A 22,627-nucleotide genomic window follows, 5' to 3' on the forward strand; every position below is an offset into this window, starting at 1 on the left:
ATTTAAATTATAATAGACTTTTATTTATTTTTTTAAATTATTGATTTTTTTAATAATATTATTATTCTATAAGGTTAAAAAGTATTTTTTATTTAAAAATATTATATTTTTTTAATTAAGAGTAATATGATAAGATTGCATAATTTTTCAACCCATTTTTAGCCAACCAAATATATAATTTTTCATTAACTCATTTTCTATTTCAATACTTACCAAATTTTCCACTTCATTCCTTTCCATTTCAACGGCCCTACGAGCACTGGAAAATTCCAACTTGGGAGGACCGCCTTTCTTTAATTAGGGAAACTTCTCAGAAGCCACACGGAGTCGAACTTAGCTTTGCTTTTATTTGTAATTTACAATTATCTATTATTCATTTTGTTTCCTATATATACAAGTGAATCCTAATTCTTCTGCATATCAAAGCAATCTGATATGGCTTCCCCTGTTCCATGTTCTCAATATCCAAAGCCACATGATATTTTTATAAGTTTTAGAGGTGAGGACACCCGCGGATGTTTCACCTGCCATCTTTGCGATGCTCTTAGCAGAAGCGGAATAAAAGAAACATTTGTCGACCGCAAACTTCCGAAAGGAAAGGATTTATGGCGATCTCTTGAGAAAGCCATTGAAGATTCAACTATGTATGTTGTGATCTTCTCAGAAAACTTTGCATCTTCCACGTGGTGCTTGGAGGAGCTTACAAAAATATTAGAGCGCTCCAGAAATCAACGTCGCCTTGTTGTGCCAGTGTTCTATAGAGTAGATCCTTCACATGTGAGGAAGCAATCTGAGAGTTACCACACAGCATTTGTAAAACTTGAGGGCAAAGGCATCAGCAAGCAACTACTGCAGAAGTGGAAGAAGTCTCTCACTGTTGCTGCCAATTTGGCTGGCTTCCGCATCTCCGAAGGGTAACTATATGCTTATGATCTTTCTCTTGCCATATTCTTCCATGCATGGGGCTAAACTAAATCAATCTTTGACCATCTCATGGGAGTTGATAATCGTAATGAGAGTATAGGATCTCATATATAGGTAGACACACGCTTTGCTTGGCCATTCCACTAGGTCTATCAACTTTATCGTTACGATATTTTTCATCTAAATCCTCATCTCACTATGGTCATTATGATGCATTCATAGCCATTAATTAAATTAAGCTGAAATTTTATATATCCGCTTTAAGTTATCTAGTAATGTTTCTAAGAATAAGAACGTAACACATTTTAAAAATTGACAAATATTCAAAGTTGCATTTCATTAGGAATAGTTCAAAATTTTGAATAGATAATAAGATATTAAATTTGGTGCATCTTTACTGTTGCAATGGCTTGCAGAGATGATGAAGCAGACCGAATTAAAACTATAGTGAAAAGGGTTACAAAAATTTTGCGCAATCAGTGTCCAAATGAAGATAATCTAGAAGACTTCATTGGAATTAAAAAGAGAATGAAAGATGTAGAATTATTGTTGGACAAGGGGTCCAACGATGTCCGAATTATTTGCATTTGGGGGATGGGCGGTTTGGGCAAAACAACTCTTGCAAGAGCATTGTATAACAAGTGGTGTTCTGAATACAAAGGGTCTCATCATTTTGTGGAAAAAGTGGGAGAAACATCAAAGAATCATGGAGTAGAGGCTGTGAAGAAAGATCTTATTTCGGCATTATTAGGGGATAAAATATCTCACACCAGCCATTATGACATGACAAGACTTAAACGGAAAGAAGTTTTCATTGTTTTGGATGATGTTGATGGTTATGATCAAGTAAACGGTTTGGTTGGAAGACGCAATTGGTTTAAACCAGGTAGTAAAATCTTAATAACAACCAGAGATAAACAAGTCCTTGGTGCTAAAGTAGATCGTGATGCTATATATCAACTGAAGGGTTTGGATTCCAAGGAAGCTTTTCAGCTTTTCTCTTTACATGCCTTCGGAAAAGGCTGCTCTGCCTCTAGCACAAAACTACGAAGGTTGGCACAGGAAGTGACTAGATATGCAAATGGAAATTCATTGGCGCTAAAAGTTTTAGGTTCCTCCTTGTTTGACGAGAAAGATCAAAAAGTTTGGGAAAGCCGATTGAAAAAACTTCCAAAATTATTTGATCTACAAATTAACAAAGTCCTAAAAATAAGTCTTGAAGGACTTCTAAGTAAAGAAAGAGAGTGTTTCTTGGATATCGCATGTCTTTTAACTGGTGACAGTGATGTTGATGGTGATAATGATGTTGAGGGATGTCTTTTCACTGATGGTTTTGTGACGGTAAGAGAGATGCTAGAAGCACGACGTGGTTATCCAATCGCTCATGATTTGAAAAGACTAAGAGAGACAGCTCTTTTAGAAGTTGATGATGAATCTGGGAGAATATCAATGCACGATCTGCTAAGAGAAATGGGTCGACAGCTTGTTCGTGATGAGTCACCAGAGCATCCCGCAAGGCGGAGTCGATTATGGGATCCTAAAGAAATATCCGAAATACTGGGGGGAAAAGAGGTAAGAGTAAAATTTCTTCATAGTTTTTATATAAATTTTTTTTTGATTTCAGTATTCCTATTTAATTTACATAATATTTTTATTACTAAAATTATTTTTTCCATTTGTTAGAGCAATAAAGCCATTGAAGGTGTAAGTCTGAACCTTCCAGAAGTTGGAGAGATGCGCTTAAGTCCCAAGGCCTTTCGTTCAATGCCCAACCTAAAGATTCTTAATTTTTATTTTTATCACAAAATCGATGATGGGGTTGGAATCAAGTTACAAATGCCTGATGGTATAGACTTTTTGCCAGAAAAACTCATAAAATTGTGTTGGATGGGATACCCTTTAAAGTCTTTGCCAGTGAAATTCAAGGCTGAAAATCTTGTTCAATTTGAAATGCCCCACAGCAGTTTGAGAAGACTTTGGGATGGAGTACAGGTGAATTTTATATTTTGTCCTTAGTAAATGTTATTAATACATCAGTTGGAAAATCTTTAGTAAGTACTCTCTCCTCAGTCCATTTTATACGGTCCAGATAAAATCTCTTACAAAATTCAATAACATATTGATAACCCATTCTAAATAAATGCCTTTGTCTTTCACCCTCTCACTAAGCTCCATGATCTTTACTTATAAAGATTACTATCTTTGTTGAACAGTAAGCATCAAATCATTGAAGCTTTTGTTTTTTTTATTATAAGTTATAATTTGGATTTACCTAATCATTAAATACATCATTTTTATTTTTACTTTTAATTAATTACGTATCTTTCTAATTCTTTTTTTTAATTATTTATTCTCTCATATCTCTTCTTCTACATATTTTTTCTCTCCCTTATCCTCTTCATAAATAGACGTGTTTTAAGAAAATAAATTACATTTTCTTTTATTATTTATTATTTTTAACTGATTTTATTCAAACTATGTGATTTAGTTACTTGATATCTTCAATCGAAGGCAGTATTGATTAAGACTATGAAAAGTTTAAAATTTGTTGACAATAGCTAATTTCAACTAATTTTCCCAGCAAAACAGGCAGCGAAACCTTATAAAAAGGAATAGTTGAGTAATTTAATTTGGTTTTGGCCGCCAATCTTACCATGTAATTTGTGTTTTTACAGAATCTTCCAAACTTAATCAAAATTACGCTCGCTCAATCAGAAGACTTGATTGAACTCCCAGATTTTTCCAAGGCCACACGTCTTAAACATGTTAATCTCGATCTGTGTTCAAAATTGCGAAGTGTTCATCCATCTATTTTATCTCGCCACAGCCTGCGTCGTTTATGGCTACGCCATTGCAAGTCCCTTGCCAGCCTTACAAGCGATACCCATCTCCGATCTCTCATTCGGCTCGATGCAGGTGGTTGCTCAGGTCTGAAGGAATTTTCAGTGACCTCAGAAAATAATGAGTTCTATTTAGACCTTTCAGGAACTGCCATCAGTGGTGCGTTGCGCTCATCAAGTGGGCATCGCAGCAAAATTCGTTCATTATCTCTAAACAATTGCAGAAATGTGACAAGTGTTCACAAACTGATTAAGCTGGGTGACCTTCGACGTCTCGAAGCTCGAGGGTGTAAAGAGCTAGCATCATGTCTCCTGTCCAAGTGTGAGGAGATGCGTGCTTTGGAAGTTCTATGGCTTCAGGGTTGCAATGAATTATCTGAACTTCCTAATGACATCAGGTTGCTGTCATCATTACTTGAGTTAAATCTCTCAGGGACTCATGTGCGGACGTTGCCTTCAAACATCAAACGTCTTTCAAGCCTGCGATCTCTTAAACTGGATGGATGTAAAAGGCTTCGTCTTCTACCAGAGCTCCCTCCCTCCCTCTTGACATTGAATGCCGCTAACTGCGTATCCCTTGAGACCATACAATATTCACCTTTGATAAACAAAGGTGAAGAAGGAAAAGATAAGGCATGTCCGTGCTTTATATTCACAAATTGCAAGAAGCTGAATCGACGGGCAATCAAAGCTGCTGAGGCAAGAGTGCTACTTGAGATAAATAAAGGCATTTATGACTTTGCTAGATTGGAATATCCAGGAGAAAGACTTCCAAAGTGGTTCGTGTCTAGGAGTACTAAAGAGGATCCCATGACTGTGAATCTCTGTTCGATTCCACGATCTTGGGATGGGAGATTCTATTTTGGAGCCGTCGTTTCTGAATTACCACAGTGGACAGACATTGAGGTCAGATGGTTTGTTGATGGTCAATATGCTTGCAGGGTTGAGGACAGCTCGTCTTTGGCGATTGAGCAGACGTCGTCAGATCATGTTTTTGTTTGGTATCGTCCAGATTCATTGCGACAACTAAAAAGGAAGATTGAATCAAAGGAAAGAGATGCCCAAAGCAAGACTTATCGTCCATGTGTTGAAATTAAATTCAGACTCCGTAAGCCGCGTGGCAAAGTGATAACAGAAGCAAAGATCAAAGAATGTGGGGTATGCCCCATAGCTGAATGTCGAGATTACATTAAAAAAATTCGATCTAAATAAAGGGCATTAAAGCCTCAAGTTGAATGATGTGCCCGCCACTTCAACTTGATACATATATGGCTCCCATTCACTTCAAAAAGGTATGGTACTGTAGTTTTAGTGGTAGTGGTCGATATGATTTCTGTTCCTAGTATCACTTTTTGGTTTGTACCTACTAATTACAGCCTCCTTATGTTTGCAGGGGCATACATGCACTCGTTGCATTATATTTCGACCAATGCACTTCGAGTTTGTTTTCAAGCGACCATCGTCTTCCTCCTCGTCATCAGTCGGCCGTTGACTTCGCCATCAACTGCAAATCTACAATGGTTGCTCCTTTCACAAAGAAGCTGCCTCAAGTTGGATGATCTCCCCACTTCTATTGGATCTTGAAGAATTTCAGCAGCTGAATTCAACTGAGCGATTCCCTGCAATTCCTTGCTACCAAATAGGCCATAAGGTGATGATTTCTTACTTCTAATATTTCATAACTACAGAAAATTAATTCTGCATCAGACTAAGGAAGGGGGGAAAAAAAAATCGAAGTCATAATATAATTGATGAAAATTGGCTTACCTTTAAAACCCGTGATCATATTTGTCGTTCCAATTGTGTAAATATTCAAATCCAAGAAACGCAACTTTACAGGCAATTCATGTGGAATAAAATTTATTAATCTTTTAATACACGAAAATCCTTAAAAGAGAAACAGTGATAAGAATATTTATTTATTTTTTTAATTCATTCTTTATGGTAAAAAGACCGGATTTTATCATTGTTAGGTCCATTTGGGATAAACGGCCTTTTGTTCTCCCGAGAGAAATTTATCATTAAAAAGTTAAATCAAACTTTGGACCTACGTCCATATCGTCAAATCTCGGGTTAATGGTGAGATTTCTTCTCCCGAATTATAAGGCTTGCTATAGATTCTCTATGTACTCTGCTAGGTTTCTATTAAATGAGTTCGATATCAGGACGAGTTTTAGGTGTCACTTGGAGTACAAATGTTGATGATATGAATATGTGAAAGTTTTGGGTCATTTTTAACCGTTATATATGTCTGCCATGATATGAATGTGTGGCCAGCTTCCTGCAAGCAATGAAGTAGAAAAAGCAGCTTAATGATCCCATACTTTTGTGTTTCGTCGAAACATCAAAACTTTGATTTTTAGCACTAGCTGGTGAAATATGTTCAAAATTCTCAGCCATCTTTGTTTCCTCACAGCTTGATGGGATGCTGGGATGCTACATTGGGTTATGAAATCCACAGAATTACAGCCGGGCTTTGAAGTCTCGGCATTTGGGGCGTCTAATATTTGATTCTTCAATTTGTATTTCAACCATTATTACTTTGTTGGTTTTGAAACTGGAGTACTCTCTGGCTATCTTTTATGTGAAAACCTTTTTCGCTGGTTGCTTCTGTTTTAGGTCAGATCGTAGTAGTTGGCGTGGGTATCTAATGAAAGACAGGAAATTAACTAACTGAACAAAATTACTAATGAAGGGCATATTCCTTGTCCATGACATGGTATTAAAGTCTTTATGACCAACTACTAATTGGTCACTTGTTTGATCACTGCCAACTCCCATTCTTTTGAGCCATGTTAAATAAGAAGGGCATATTCCTTGTCCATGATTCCCCTGCTCGTTTTGGTCATCGCTAGATATGTAAACCATACGCATTTATATTTTAACATCTTCTTTCCTTGTGTTACAAAATTTTCAAACTAATGCCTGCTTTCTGTGTTATATTTTGCAGAAGTCTCTTTCTATATTCTGTGAACAAACCACATGTGAACCACATGTGAAAAAATTGCTGAAGAAATGGATCTATGTTTATGCTGAGTCCTCATACGCATGCAGCTAGTGCCTTGACTGGGGCAGTACCAATCTGTCGAGGTGTGTACTTGGATTTTATTTCTACATCATTTCTTTAGAGACAATTTGTATATCCCTTGCTAAGCATGTGAATAAAATCTTATATTTTGTTGGTTTCAATTTCATTCACACTCTCTGTTCATTTGTTCTGTGCTTATTTTTGACAGATCGCTTGCCGGATAAGCAGAGTAGAAGGGCTCATTGTTCAATGAATCAGCAATGCTTATAGTGCAGTCTTCTCATATTGTTTAGATGTTCTTTCTGTAGAACCAAAAGAAGGTTTCTTCCCTGATGCTACACACGTCACAGCTGGAGGCTTTGCAGAAACTGATCTGCTTGGTCAAGTTAAGAGCGAGTCATCACGGAAGATAATTTGCAGCACCATTGCTAATTCAGGTGTGCTATTTGCATACTCCATTTATGTGAAGCCTAACTATTTGGATTGAGGAGGCCTCAAGTTGGGAAAAGTACATGGAGTGCTAGGGACAGGCAACTCCCTGGTAGACTACCATTTGCTCATTCTGTGATTTTCACTCAAGATTCCTCTTGGTTGATGGTAGTTAGGCATGTCCGAAGGATATATGTAAACTGGCACAAGCCTTTCCTTTCAAATTGTCTTTGTGAACCTCCGATTGTATTTTTTTGGGGTAAAATATGGTGACTCATTACATTTCTTTGATAGGTGATTTCTTATTGATGCCTGCCCCATAGTCAATCTCTTGACTGAGAAGTGTGATTGTTTGCATGATGTGATGATTACACATTTTGTGAGCCTCTTTCAACTGTAGTGTTTTGTGTTCTGTGCTGCACGAGTCAGATGTTCCAAAGTGAACGCTATATTAATTGTTGTTATCCTATTTATCATTTGGTGATTGCCATTCTGTATTCTTCTCAGATATTAGAAGCCAAATTAGTGTATATGTTTGTACTATAAACTTCTAATTTCATTTTCAAGTAATCATGCTGGCATGTGGTTATCAAAAGTGAAAGGACAATCTGAGCAAGATGAGATGTTATCTCCTACACGAACCTCCCATGATAAGAATTTTTACCCGTTCTGATGGGCAGTGGCTGGCAACTGTGGTTTGCTTTGGAGATGTATACGTGTTGTAATCTTGAAATACTAGGGTTAATTACTTTGTCCTTTAAATATCTTATTTGGTGATTTTGCCTTTTGAATCTTTTCTCGATAGGCCGGTCCTTGTGGTCATTCCATTCCAATTGGCTTGGTCGTCTCTTTCTTAGGAAAGAGCAAAAGGAACATATACAATGCACATGCATGCTGGTCCATATCGTTTTCTAATTTTTTTCTTTTTGTCCTTCTGGGATATGAAAGTATTTGCACTTGAGTTCCCTGAGATTCATATGCTGTTTTGGTAATTTAAAATGTTAATTCTTTTTTACAGGCAACACTGGTTAATGACCGTACGTATAGTTACAACATCCTAAAATCGAGCGCATGCATTAGATGTAGAGGCCAAGCAATTGAGGGAATGGTCATCAAGTCATAGATTTGTTATGGCGAATATATTTTCAATTCCTTGATATTCACTTTTGCTTGAAAAATTTAGCTAAGAAATTAAGAGTACTAGTTGGGGGTAAGAGTACGTATAATGATGGAAAGATGTTTCAAGACATAAATTTAGTTAAAATTATTTTATTGGTATGTGTAAATTAGATAATTTTATATTAGGAGAACAATGGTTGTTTTCCACCCCAAACAAGGCTGAGACCACTCTTCACATAATGTGAACAATTGATTAATGTTTATTTTGGTTTATAAAAATGAGTGAAGTGAGAATGAGAATCTGAATAATTATAAGAATGAAAATATAAATATTTCTTATCAAAAAACAATTGCGTTTGATATGTTATAAAAATAAATTAAATGTTTTTAATTTATTTAGTTTAATTGGGTAAAATAATGAAAACAAAGAAAAATAAAATTTGTGTTTCAAACTCCATCCGATGGGATAGGAGCGTTTTGTTGTTTGCGGTGTATATTATGTTTCAAAGGTGTGAGTATGTGACCCTGACAATTCCCCGTATTTTGAAGTTAACAAGTTGCTATTATCAAAAAATAAAGAGAATCACAACGGCACAATATATATATATAGATCATTACATTATCTCATAATCTTGGTTGTGTTTCTTTTTTTGGATACAAGATCTCACCTTATATTTCACTCACACTTTAGTTATTTGTCAAATTCTAAACTTAGATAATAAAATAAAATCAGAACCAATTTGAGAAGACGGTGAATTTTCATTATCTAATTAAGTAAAAAATCATTACTTCTTCGTCACTTAAAAATTAAATAATTAAATAACAACTTTTTAAAGTAATAAAATTAATTTTTTAAAAAATAATTTCAATATACTCAAGGCATTTCTGGGAAAAAAATTAATTTCCATAGATATTTGCAAAATACCTCAGGAACTTTCCAAAACGCGGTTAGTATGTTCTGAAAGTTGGGGGAATAGCATTGGAGTAAACCCAGAAGCTTCCTCGCAATTCTTCGCTAACTGTGTTACAAAGAACTTTGAAAATTTTAATTTTTTCCATTCTTTGTCCAGTCCATCGACTGACAACCTACATCTACAGATCCTTCAGTTTAACGACTACTCTTCCCTTCTTAAATATAATATCTATTTTTTAATATAAATTTATATTACAAAATAAGTTTTATATTTAAAATCGGTAAGAGTAGTACGAACTAGTGGTATTGATCATTTTCAGTAATTGAAACGCTACATCAGTTAGCAAAAAGATTCAAAAGTTAAGGATGTAACAATCACATGACTAACTTAGATATCAACCAAAGATGTAAATATTGATATCCTTTAGTGTCAACATTGATCATCCACAATCTTGATTGGTGGGTGGTGCACATTTCAGTAATTTTTGCCCAATTCCTGTTATAGGATCAGGCAGCACTACTTTTTTAAAATATATTTAAAGTCTCTTTAAGTAACCTATCATAGTAATAAAATATATTAAAGCTCAATGATAAAGTTTGACAACACAATTAACATGGTGGAAACTTCGTTTCTAGTCAATGTCTAAATACACAACATTAATGAGACGCATGTAGTAATATGTGGTCCGGAAATTAGAGAGCAATATGGAGCCAAGAAGAGAGCATGAAAGACCGCGGAAGAGATATTGTTGTACGCAGGAGGAAGAGAGAGAAGTGATGAAGACGGTAAAGCACAATTAAAGAACAAGAGGGAGTTTCAAATTCAAACATTTAAAAAATGTGATAAAAAATATGAATGAAGTCACATTAAAGCAGTGAAACAAAAGCATCAAAAATAAATAAGTTCAACGTCACGCACTAAAAGAACATAAAAAGCGTTAATTGGGATATACATCAGCAATCCAATGAGCTACTAAATTTAGTTTCCTGAAAATCCAAAATAAACTAAATTAGTCCAAATAATAAAATAAGAATGAAGATAGTTTGATACTCCAAATAACAAAATTAATTTCAATACTGAACAATCATAATATCATTATTATTAAACTAAATTAGACCCCCATCAAACACACCATAACACCATTTTGTAAGTACGATTCTACTATACAAAGCTTTTCCACGCCAAAAAAAAAAGGTTACCCAAAAGGGAAAAAAAATAAAGTTATGAGAAATTGAAAAGCTGCTTTTGTACACAGATAAAATGAGGCTGAACGATGTGTTCTTGGAGCAGAATGTTTTGCAAAATTCTCATATATACTAACTAAACTTGATCCCTAAATTGCATGAAATTCAAAGTTTTGTACATATGATCATCAAATCCCTTTGATATGGCCAATAATTTTATAACTTAGTGACATGAGAGTTCTCTTGTAAATAAGAGGTCGCAGATTTAATCACACTTGCAACCTCAAGCCATTAAGAGCTTTGCTGTCTCTGTCATGCTACTTCACATATTAAAGTATTAAATTACTCTACATTATATTCACAGCCCCAATATTTACATATGAATTCAGACTAAATTATACACTTGATTAAGCAATAAGAAACACCAAATCAACTTCCTATCATGACGACAGTAACTCGCGTGCTTCATTAAATAAATATGCAGGGTAACATGCAGGACTCAAAAAGCAGAGCAAGTCATGGTTGATAGTTGATACCAGAGTCGTTAGAATTGACTTAACATTGCTCCTTTATAAAGTTCCTTGTCCATCTCTTTACTGTTAACCATACTCCTCGTTCTTACCAGTCAATGCCCATGTGATTATAATATTGATAAAAATCAATGGCATCATCGGATATGTCTTTTCCCAGGCAATATGTATGGCTACAACATAGTTTCAATGAATTCTTCCATATATCTTCACCAGGCTTGTGAGTCAAATAAATTATCTTAAATGCACACTTTTGATTGTTAATATTATACAATACATGGAAGTTGGTAATTTCTATATCAGGAAAAACTCTGCGAAATTTATTGAGAGCAAACAAGATTATGCAAATAGAGAACATATTAACTAAACACTGAACAAGCAAAACAGTTTTTCCAGGCATGAACACAGTAAAAGCTTTGAACATAGATTTTTGTCTTAAACTCTAAAAGTCAATTATTAGCAAAAATATTCAAAAGTTAGGGATGTAACAAGCACAGGACTAACTTAAATATTAATCAAAGATGTAAATATTGATCACCTTTAAGAGGTCGAAATTTCAGGGTCTGCATGCTAAGAGCAACTATAATATTCGGTGGTAGTTAGGCCATTAGGCAGTTATGGTTGGCAATGAAATATCTAACTCTATCTCCGACTGCTAAACTCTGCCCCATCATACTACAAAATGAATCGTCAAACTTTAAAGAGGAAGAACCCCCACAGGTAACCTGAAAAAACACATAAAAATAAAAACCTTTAAAACAAACTATAGTTTACCAGACAATTCAAAACAGAAAAATGTGAGACAAGGAATTTTCCCTATACCATGACTGTACGAAAGGATAGCTCAACAGCTTCAACATTATTATGGTGTGTGCGTACCACATTGGTATTGATGAAACCATGTAAAGTCTCTTCTTTCTGCCCCTGTTGATAAATTTCTAATTCATCATTATGCAGCTCATGAACATCGATTTTCAAGTCATCCGATGAACGAAGACCAAAATCAAAACAGAGACGTGAAGAAGAATGAATATAGCTGAGATAATGATAAATTCCTAATTCATCATTATAGTAGCCAAGCAATCTGATATGGCCTCATCTTCTTCCACTGCTTCCTCATCTCAATCTCCAAAGAAATATTAGCTTCAGAGGTGAGGACAACCGCTTCAAGTTCACAAGCCACCTTCATGAAGCTCTTCGCAGAAACCAAATAGATACATACATCGACTATAGACTTGATGAAATATTATCATCGTGTGGTGCTACTTACCTGCTATTAGTTTAAGTTTTATGGAAATTTAGTCCTTGCAAAGTCCAGTTGGCGGAAATACACAGGTTGGGCAAGTTAAGTTGCGCATTTAGGCTTCCCTTCTATCCGAAATGGAATGCATTGCCATGTAATCTTAATTACCATGGGTGTGTTTGGTACAGTTTTAAGAAAAAAAGCATAGACTTATTTATTTCGAATAAAAAATGGAAACACCAAAATATCTCTGGCAGTTACCAAAAAATCATCCTTTGCAGTATTCTCAAACGGAGGAAACTTTGCTTTTATCTTTTTACTTCAACAGAGCATTCGCACTTTGGTCACTGCTTTAACAACAGACATCACGCTCAGCAGTTTTCTCCAAAGCGCAAATATCTCACCTTTCTCTTTCGCGGACTGTGTGTTACCTTCACTTGTAACAGAGGATCTATTTCAGGACCAATGTGCAGTGATTATTTTTTTTTTTTTGGGTATAAGTATTATCATTTTGTATATTAGTGAAATGCAGCCTATCCTTTTGAATTGTAAGTTCTGGTTCTTCGTGTGTTCCTGACTCTCCATCTCCTATTTAAAATTATTTTAAGATATTAGGAGTTACTAAATAATACTTCTCCGGTCTTTAATGTAAGACCTAATTATTGAGTTGATTTTGGTTCTAAATGTAAGACCAATTTCTCATAATTTTTCTAAATTACCCATATGGATATTCCCTCAATCATAATCAAGTAAAAAAGGGAAGGAGGATATTAAAGAAAATGATTATGGTGTTTTAAGAAAAATATATCATATTTCTTATAATTAACTAACTTATATCACTTTTTTAATCTAATTAAATTAGTTAAATAGATTTTATATTAAAGATCGAAAGAGTACTTCAAGATGCTAGATGTTATTTAAAATAAAAAAAAAAAAGGCAGTACCCCTCATTTTACACCCAAAACGACAATGATTTGGGGAAAGGAGGGGAGCCGAGAAGAGCCTCTTTCTCTAAACATAAGTCCTAGCTTTTAGATTTGGTTTGGTCCCCAGTTATAAGTCTCATCACAAAATTCTGGATATAATTAAAACATTTTTCCTAGAATACTTCCTATAAAAGACCAAAATCACATAAAATCACATATGCTTTTATGTGTATTTAGAAGAACTGAGGCTTATAATTAGGGAGAGTATTTGATTGGAGAGTTTTTCTCCCCTTATTTTCTTCACTCTTGCTTTCACTGTTCAAATTTTGAATACATTTAAGTCCATTTAACGACGAAGGGATACTGGAATGAACAAATCTTAGTCAAGCTAAAATAAATCGGCCTCTGTTATTATTTTCTCTCTTTTTTTTTTGGGGGGGGGGGGTTACAGCTTCTTACCCAATGCATGGTGATCAACATAAAACGTATAAAATTTATAATAGACTATAAGTATTAACAATTAACAAATAAATATTCAAATCAAACAAGAAAAAGTGAATCAAGGTTCTTTTTTTTTTTTTTACCAGAAGTGAATCAAGGTTCTTACAGAGCTCCAATAGTGCGAGATTCATACGTACTTTTTGAATTTTGAATGATACAACGTCTTCTTTAGGTTAATCAATAACTCTTAAAGTCTAAATGTAAGAAAAATATTGGAAAAAATCTCTCACCGTCACCCGCAATCCGTATCAGTGGAAACATTTGCGGGAACTTTTTGGGTTGGCTTCGGTATATAGTTTTAAAATATATCATCGTTTAATTTTTTTTATTTTTACTTTCAGTTAATTACAAGCATCATATTTTTTATTTTTCACAATAAATAGAGATAGTTTAAGTAAAATTTATGAATTTAAAAAATAAAATTTATATTTAATATCAAAAGAAATATTCTAACCAACTAGGATAGGAAAAAGTACAATAATATGCATTTTACGTAACCAAGCTTTTTGGTAAAGGCTAAAAAAGGTTCAAAAATGGAAATCAAACGATCCTCTATGTTAGCTCGTTTGATTACAGAGGAGAGGAAATGAGAGCTAATAATAATTAAAAAGGTCAAAACTTGCACATCATTGGCTAAATGCCCCTAATAATCAATTAAAAATTTATTTTTACGTTTTATGAATAAAAATTATTCTCACACAATACAAAATTTTTTAAAATAAGGGAATTCGAGCAACCATTAGACTCGTTTTGCCGACAGGTCACTTAGGAGCGATTTTCTTTTAACTTCTGTTGCCGTAATTACTTTCCGTAAGGAATGAAGGCTAAGGGACACAATTAAAACTAAGTTATAGGTTATCTATTTTCAAGTTTTGCTTGCCTTTGTATCTTTAGAAAAAAAATTAGTTATTTTATTTTGTTTAATGCAAATGAAACGCATGCCCATTCGAACATGTCAACAACAAATTTGAGTTTAAAAATTCATTCAAACATAATAAATGACAACCAACTGAATTATGTAAATAAAAAATTATTTAAAATTAATTAAATATTATATATGAAATACGATGCAAATAATTATTTATGGTGTTTTTGGATTAGGTGTGACAAAATTGATTCTTATTCCATATGACTTTTGCAAAAATCAGTTCGGATAAAAGTCAATTAGCGTAATGTGATTTATATTTGGATTGATTTGTTATAAATGTCAGTTTGCTAAATTGAAACTTGTTTGGATGAGTAATAGAAAAGTAAATTTACATGTAAAATGACTGAAAAATCAACATAGATCTCATATATATAGTTTAATAAATTTAAGAAAAATAATAAATAAAAATAAAAATAATAAAAATAAGAAGAGTTAACACATTATTAAAAAAAGGACATTACTCACATCAATTTTCTTATATTTATTATGTCAAATTCTCCGATCACACATGACCATATGTCCTATTTTTAAAATATTTACATTTAATAATATTTAATTATAAACTTACATGAAAAAAATGAACACATGATCATGTGTAATTAGAGAACTTAATATAATAAATATAAGTAGTCTAACTTAAATATTTTTCTTAAAAAAGTTTGTAAGTATTAAAAAAATTATTACTAACACAAAAAATTAAATCATGGGGTTAGTATAGGATCCACTTAAATATTATTCTCTTTTTTTTTTTAAATCCTCATTTGTTTCTCTCTCCACGTTCCAAACTAAAAAAGCTCAAATTTTAGCTTAGCTCATTGGAAAAAAAGTCTGCCCAAACAAGGTATAAATGTTAATACCAAGACACGTTTGTTGGTTTTAACGCCCATCCAAACAGAGTGAGTGAGGTTCCTCCATTCTCCCTGTCACGTGTAATCCGTACTTATTCCTCCGTGTTTTTCACTCACAGTCACACCACACCATCCTCTGCGCGCAATTGACTGGCCTTTTGGTCTATCAAGAGGAGAGGAAATGAGGACTAATAATAAATATAATAAAAATTCTCAAAACTTGCAGTTTTGAAATGCTAAAACTATAATGCTTACTAGCTCTGGCTTTCACTTTAAAATTTTTTTGATAATATATGTTTTTTTTTTCAAGACAATAAGTATTTGTTCAATCTTATATTTCTAGAGGCGAAGAGTACCAAACATGCAACACAAGTAAGAGAGGTGTAATTATAATGCTTTATTTAACCAAATTCCATCAGGACATTTGACAGCAGGCGTTTATAATTTCTGGGGAAATTTGATTAAGCTTTCAACATTTCGGACAAAGTTTCAGCGGAGTTTCCCTTCTCTCTGTGGGACCGCCTTTCTTTGCAATTTGTGATTATTTATAAAGTTTTGGGTGAAGGCCTTTAAGAAATTTGGGAGAAAGTCTCAACTCTCGAGGTAATTTCGTAATTATGCAATAAAATTTTTTCGGAAGTCACACGGAAAGGGTAAGCCTGTAAAAGTTAGCTTTGCTTCTAGTCATCATCTTATTCGTTGTCAAGAACACAACTCTATTTGATTTGGGCATTAAAATTAAAAAAAAAGTAAATACAGTATAGAGAAGCGCTAATTATGAGCCAAGAAAAAATCAAATAAAACGAGATAAAATAGACATACATAATTTATAAAAACTTCTCTTTCTTTCTTTTTTTGACCAGCCCAAAAAAACCAATAATAAAAATGTGAAGTTACTATGTACAATATCCTCATCATAATAAGAATTACACAAATTGATTTTAGATTATTAATTCAATTTAATATTTTTATATATTAAATAATTTTTTTAAATATATACAAAATTCAAAATAAAGATAATTTTATCACTGTCACTTCTTAAAAAAATATATTTATTATAATAAAATTACAGATTAAAAATATTAAAAAGGTTAGATGTCATTGTTATGATGGGCATTGGAATAAGTTACGGCAAAAAAAAAAAATCCTCTAAAGGATTCACTTTTTTTTTTCAAAATAATTTAGGTGAATTAGGTCTCAGAGACTTTGATATGTTTTCAGACCACAAAAGTGCTAATATAAATGTTTACAAATTATCTATTAACAAAATTCTTATATCGACAGTATAATTAAAACTCATAACTTTATAAGTTATAAATCAACACCTTGATCAACTATCATGGATAAGGCCTCACTTGACCCGAATTCACTTACTCATTAAAGCACCCTACACTTTTTGAAGCATGAAGCCAATAACTATACGCGTCGGTTGAGTCATATGCCAAAAGCCAACAAAGAGATTCCATTTTCGTAGGCAGATTGACGATCTCCGCATGAAAGTCAAAAGTAGCTTTATTCTACTTTTTTGTTTGTTGTTTTGTGAACTTCCTGCAAGCTTCGCAAGCATTAACTTATTATGTCTTAAAACCCCTTTTTTTTTTTTTTTCTTTTTTACTCTTACCCTCAATTTACGCTTTGCATTTTCTCAACTTCAATCCAAGGTGGGCAAGGTCATATATTTTTAGTAAAAATATAAATGTCATTCATCAAGAAGAAAAACTATATGACAATAGACTGGCGCGATAAAAAGTGCTGAGTTATTTTATTTATTCATAAGGGGTATTTTATACAAAACATTGTTTAACATCATTCCTCAAAATAAGACACATGACTATTTATGAGGCTCCACCATTCTCACTGTCACGCGCAATTCGTACTTGTTCCTCTGCGTTTTTTACTCACAGTCACACCCTCCTCTACTCCAATGCTTACTGGCTCTGGCTTTCACGTTAAATGTTTTGATAATATACGTTATTATTTTTTGAAGAAAATAAGTATTTGTTCAACCTTATATTTCTAGAGGCGAACACTAAACATGCAACATAAGTAAGAGAGGTGTAATTATAGTGCTTTATTAATCCAAATTTCATTAGGAAATTTGATCGCAGGCGTTTCTATTTGCTTGGGATTTTTTATTTTGTTTTTCTTTTTGGACCATCCCTTAGAAAATTTGATCAAAGCTTTGGGTGAAGGTCTCAAAGATATTTGGTCAGCATTTCGGAGACAGGGTCAGTGGAATTTCCTTACTCTCTATATTATGTTTTTGATTTAGTGCTGTCTTTTCCACACACTACTAATTGGGTAGGAGGACCGCGTTTCTTTGAATTTTCAAATTTGAGGATCAGGCCATGTGAAACTTCTCAGAAGTCACACGTATGGAAGCTGTATTATGATAAATCTCTAAAAGTTAGCTTTGGTTTTATTTATAATTTATTATGATTATTTATTATTCATTGTGTTCCATCTTTCACTGACTTGGTTGACTCAATCTATTCCCCTAAAATCTTATATATCTTCCTCTTAGGCCGGTTTGTTTCCTATTACCAATCGTTCTTAGATCTGAATCGAAAGCAGTCCCCTTTTTTTTTGGCATATCGTAGCCAAGCAATTTGATATGGCTTCATCTTCTTCCTCTGCTCCATCTTCCCAATCTCCAAAGAAATATGATGTTTTTATTAGCTTCAGAGGTGACACCCGATTCAACTTCACAAGCCACCTTCATGAAGCTCTTCGCAGAAACCAAATAGAAACATACATCGACTATAGACTTGAGAAAGGAGATGAGGTATGGCCGTCTCTTGAGAAAGCCATTGAAGATTCAACTCTGTTCCTTGTGGTGTTCTCAGAAAACTATGCATCTTCCACGTGGTGCCTGAAGGAGCTTGCAAAAATATTAGAGTGCTCCAAAAATCAAGGTTGCTTTGTTATGCCGGTGTTCTATAGAGTGGATCCTTCCGATGTGAGGAAGCAGTCTGGGAGTTACAAGAAAGCATTTGAAGAACATGAGTGCAAAAGAAACATCAACAATCAACAACTGCAAAGGTGGAGGGAGGCTCTTACTCAAGCTGCCAATTTGTCTGGTTGGCATTGTGGCTTCAATAGGTAACTGCATATTTATGATCTTCCTCTTATCATTTTCATCCATGCCTGAGGCTAAATTAAATCAATCTTTGAGGCATTTAATGGAAGTTACGCTGCTGATCATAAAGAGAATAGCTTCTCTTGTACACTATGCTTAACCAGTCCACCGGGTCAATCAATTTACTCTTATGATATTTTAATCTCAATCCCTGTCTCACTATGGTCATGACGATGCATTCGTAGCCATAAGATGAAGCTGGAATTTCATATATATATATATATATGTCTAGTTATGTCATCTAATATAAGTAATATTTCTCAAAAAAATATTATAAGAAATTTTAAAAATTGGCAAATCTTCATAGTTACATGTCAATAGAAATAGTTCAAAAATTGAAATGAATAGATAATGTGGTATTAAATTTGGTGCCTCTTTATTTTTTCAATGGTGTGTAGGGATGAAGCGGAGCTAATTAAAGAAATAGTGAATCAAGTCATGCAAAAGTTGGGCCCTTGGTATCAAAGTGAATATTATCTAAAAGGCTTGATTGGAATTCACAAAAGAATGGCAGATGTAGAATCATTGTTGGACAAAGGTTCAAACAATGGTGGCTGTCAATTCATTGGAATTTGGGGGATGGGCGGTTTAGGCAAAACAACTCTTGCAGAAGCATTATTTAACAAATTATTTTTTACATATGAAGGGTCTTGCTTGCTGGACGTAATGGAAGAATCAAAGAAATATGGAATGGATGCTTTAAGGAGAGAATTCCTTTGGAGGTTATTAGGGGATAAAGAATCTCACATTGGCAATGCAATATATCCTCATACCATAAGTAGGCTTCGTCGAAAAAAAGTTTTAATTGTGCTTGATGATGTTGATGATCTTGAACAATTAGAAAATCTAGTTGGAAGACTTGAATTTGGATCAGGTAGCAAAGTCTTAATAACAAGCAGAGATAAGCAAGTGCTTCGTACGAAAGTGGATGATAATAATATATATGCGCTTCATGGTTTGGATCCTGATGAAGCTTTTCAACTTTTCTCCTTAAATGCCTTCAAAAAAGGCTATAGTGATCCAAAGATAAGCGAGCTAGCCCAAAAAGTGATTGAATATGCAGGTGGAAATCCATTGGCCCTAAAGGTTTTAGGCTCCTCCTTGCATGGCAAAAAGCAAGAAGCATGGAAAAGCCAATTTGAAAAGCTTCAAAAATTACCTTGTCCAAAAGTCAATGATATCCTCAAATTGAGCTTTGAAGGACTTGATAATGAGGAAGAGAAAAATATTTTCTCACATATCGCATGTTTTTTCAATTATTATTATGATGTTGAGGATGTAAAAAAATGGTTAGATGCATGCGGTTATTCAACCGATATTGGATTGATGAGTCTTGAAGATAAAGCTCTTTTAAATATTCATGAAGGAAGAATACGCATGCACAATCTGATAAAAGAAATGGGTAAACAAATTGTTCGTGAAGAATCATTAAAACATCCTACATGGTGCAAAACATTTTGGCTTTTCAAGAAAAGTTCTGAACTATTGAAGAAAAATATGGTAAGTGTGAAATTTATACATTTATTTATTAAAAAGATTGTTGAATTCCAAATTCCTATTTGATTTATATAATTTTTTATTACTATAATTATTTTTTGTTTGTTAGGTAAGTATTGAAGGCATGGTTATGAACCTTTCAGAAGTTGAAAAGAGGCGCGTAATTAATAAAGCATTTCGTTCAATGCCCGATCTAAAGTTTCTTAGGGTTTATGGAAATTTAAATGTTCAGCTTAGGAACGAGTTAAATGCTTCTGGTGTGAAGTTTTTGTCAAGAAACCTCATGCTATTGGATTGGGTGGGATGCCCTTTAAGGACCTTGCCGACAACATTCAAGGGTGAAAATCTTGTTGAAATAAACATGCCTGACAGCAAATTGACAAAACTTTGGGATGGAGAGCAGGTAAATTTTATATTTTTCTTTGAAAATATTATTAATGCACTAGTTGAAAATTTTGATTATGTGCCTTTTCTTTAGTCTTAATTATTTGTAAGCCTTTACCTATGGGTCTTTAAAACCTCTTAAAAAATTCAATGAAAGACTGACAGCACCCATTCTAAAAAATGCGTTTGTATTTCACCATCACACCAATATTTATAAAGATTACTGATTAAGTGTAATCTTAGAAAGTTGTAAAACCTTTCCACATTAATAAGTAATTTTTTAGTAAAACTATTAAAAAAGGATAAGAGAGAGTAATTATTTTCCTTTTTGCCACCAATCTTACCATGGATTTTTTTTTTTTTTACAGAATCTTGTGAATTTAATCAAAATCAATCTTTGTAGATCAAAAGACTTGATTGAGCTCCCAAATTTTTCCAAGGCCATACATCTTGCACAAGTCCTTCTCGGATATTGTACAAAATTGCAGAATGTTCATCCATCTATTTTATCTCTCCATAGCATTAGATGTTTATTGCTAATTCACTGCAAAGCCCTTACCAGCCTTACGAGCAACACCCATCTCAAATCACTGAAGGAACTCTACTTGATGGGATGCTCAGCACTCAGAGAATTTTCGGTGACCTCAGAAATTTTTTTGTCTGACTTGGAACTTTGCTATGTACCCATCAATGGTGAGTTGTGCTCATCAAGCGGACATCTCAGCAAAATTGGTACTTTGATTCTAGGAAGATGCGAAGGTGTGACAAGTTTTCACAAGTTGGTTGACCTGCGTACCCTTGAATGCCTTGAGGCTGCATATTGTAATAAGCTAGCGTCAAATCTACTTTCCAAATTTGATGAGATGCGTGCTTTGCGAGATCTAAAGCTGACTGATTGTAGTGAATTATATGAAGTGCCCGACAACATCAGCTTGTTGTCGACATTATGGCGGTTAGATCTCTCGAGGAGTAATATAGAGACCTTGCCTTTAAGCATCAAACATCTTTCAAGCCTGGAACATCTCATCTTAAATGGATGCAAAAGGCTTCGGTCTCTACCACAACTCCCTCCCTTCATCTCAACACTGTTGGTCGATGACTGCCTGTCCGTTGAGACTTTACATTCACCTTTAATGAGTGAAGATAGAGAAGGAAACCAATATTTTCATCCGACCTTCAGTTTCAGAAATTGCATGAAGTTGGATGGGCAGTCAATCAAAGCTGTTGAGGCCACATTGATACTTGACATAAATAATAACAAAGACAATGATTACGGGGCTACAGTGAAATATCCGGGGAATAGAGTTGCAGAGTGGGTCATGTATAGGACTACAGGGTCTTTCCTGACTGTGGATCTCAGTTCGATTCCACAACCTTGGGATGGCGCTTTCATTTTTTGCGCCGTCACTTCTGGATCACCACGGGTTGCAAAAATTACGGTCAAATTGTTTATTGATGGTCAATGTGCTTCCATGTCTGCATGGTTGTCTCTCAGTGAGTCCATGTTGTCAGATCATGTTGTTCTTTGGTACGATCAATTGTCACGTCGACAACTACAATGGACATTTGAAGAAAAGAAAATAGAAGCCCAAAGCAACACTTATCATCCATTGCTTCAAATTGAATTCGCACCTTGTGATGAAGAAACAACAGTAGAGATCAAAGAGTGTGGGGTGTGCCCGACATCTGCAGTTGAATATCAAAATGACATCAAGCGAATTCAATTGGCATTATTGCATCCACATCGTAGCTCTAATGCAACGCAATCGGCCTCTCGAAAGCGCAAATATCACAGCTTACTTCGATGAATTTCATAACATGGTTTTTGAGTTTTACAGCTCTCAAGTTCAATTCATCTGCCCACTGCTTCAACTTCATATATCACTCTCCCGCCTCCACCTCAAAATGGTATGCTCTGGTTGTAACTACTAGCGAGAGACATGCTTCCTTTTTTTCTTTTTGTGAAGGATTGGCATACATATAATTAATTTAACATTTTTGAAGAATTGGATTCAACTGATGGACATTAAGCTGATTATTTCTTACTTATAATATTTCATAATCACGGGAAATTAACTGAGCAGATTGAGAAAGAAAAAGATTTATGGAAATTGAGGAAGCCATTGAAGGAGCTTGCAAATATAGAGATCAACTTCATCTGCGTGCGAAATTGAAGAAGCAGTCTGGGAATAT

At 34.1% G+C, this 22,627-nt stretch overlaps 2 protein-coding genes across 2 annotated transcripts; both read left to right on the top strand.

Moving 5' to 3' along the window:
- Nucleotides 1-435: 435 nt before the first annotated feature.
- Nucleotides 436-7,279, top strand: LOC114715643 (putative disease resistance protein At4g11170). Its single transcript, XM_028900502.1, has 7 exons — nt 436-914; nt 1,341-2,496; nt 2,608-2,916; nt 3,600-4,922; nt 5,141-5,314; nt 6,226-6,367; nt 7,101-7,279. The coding sequence occupies exons 1-7, from the start codon at nt 436-438 to the stop codon at nt 7,277-7,279; spliced, it is 3,762 nt and encodes a 1,253-aa protein (XP_028756335.1).
- Nucleotides 7,280-12,057: 4,778 nt separating this feature from the next.
- Nucleotides 12,058-22,242, top strand: LOC114715628 (disease resistance-like protein DSC1). Its single transcript, XM_028900489.1, has 5 exons — nt 12,058-12,089; nt 18,031-18,516; nt 18,952-20,053; nt 20,160-20,453; nt 20,923-22,242. The coding sequence occupies exons 1-5, from the start codon at nt 12,058-12,060 to the stop codon at nt 22,240-22,242; spliced, it is 3,234 nt and encodes a 1,077-aa protein (XP_028756322.1).
- Nucleotides 22,243-22,627: the final 385 nt, after the last annotated feature.

Source organism: Neltuma alba, unplaced genomic scaffold (assembly GCF_004799145.2).
Source record: "Neltuma alba isolate B1F8T4 unplaced genomic scaffold, ASM479914v2 tig00011603_pilon, whole genome shotgun sequence".
NCBI lineage: Eukaryota > Viridiplantae > Streptophyta > Magnoliopsida > Fabales > Fabaceae > Neltuma > Neltuma alba.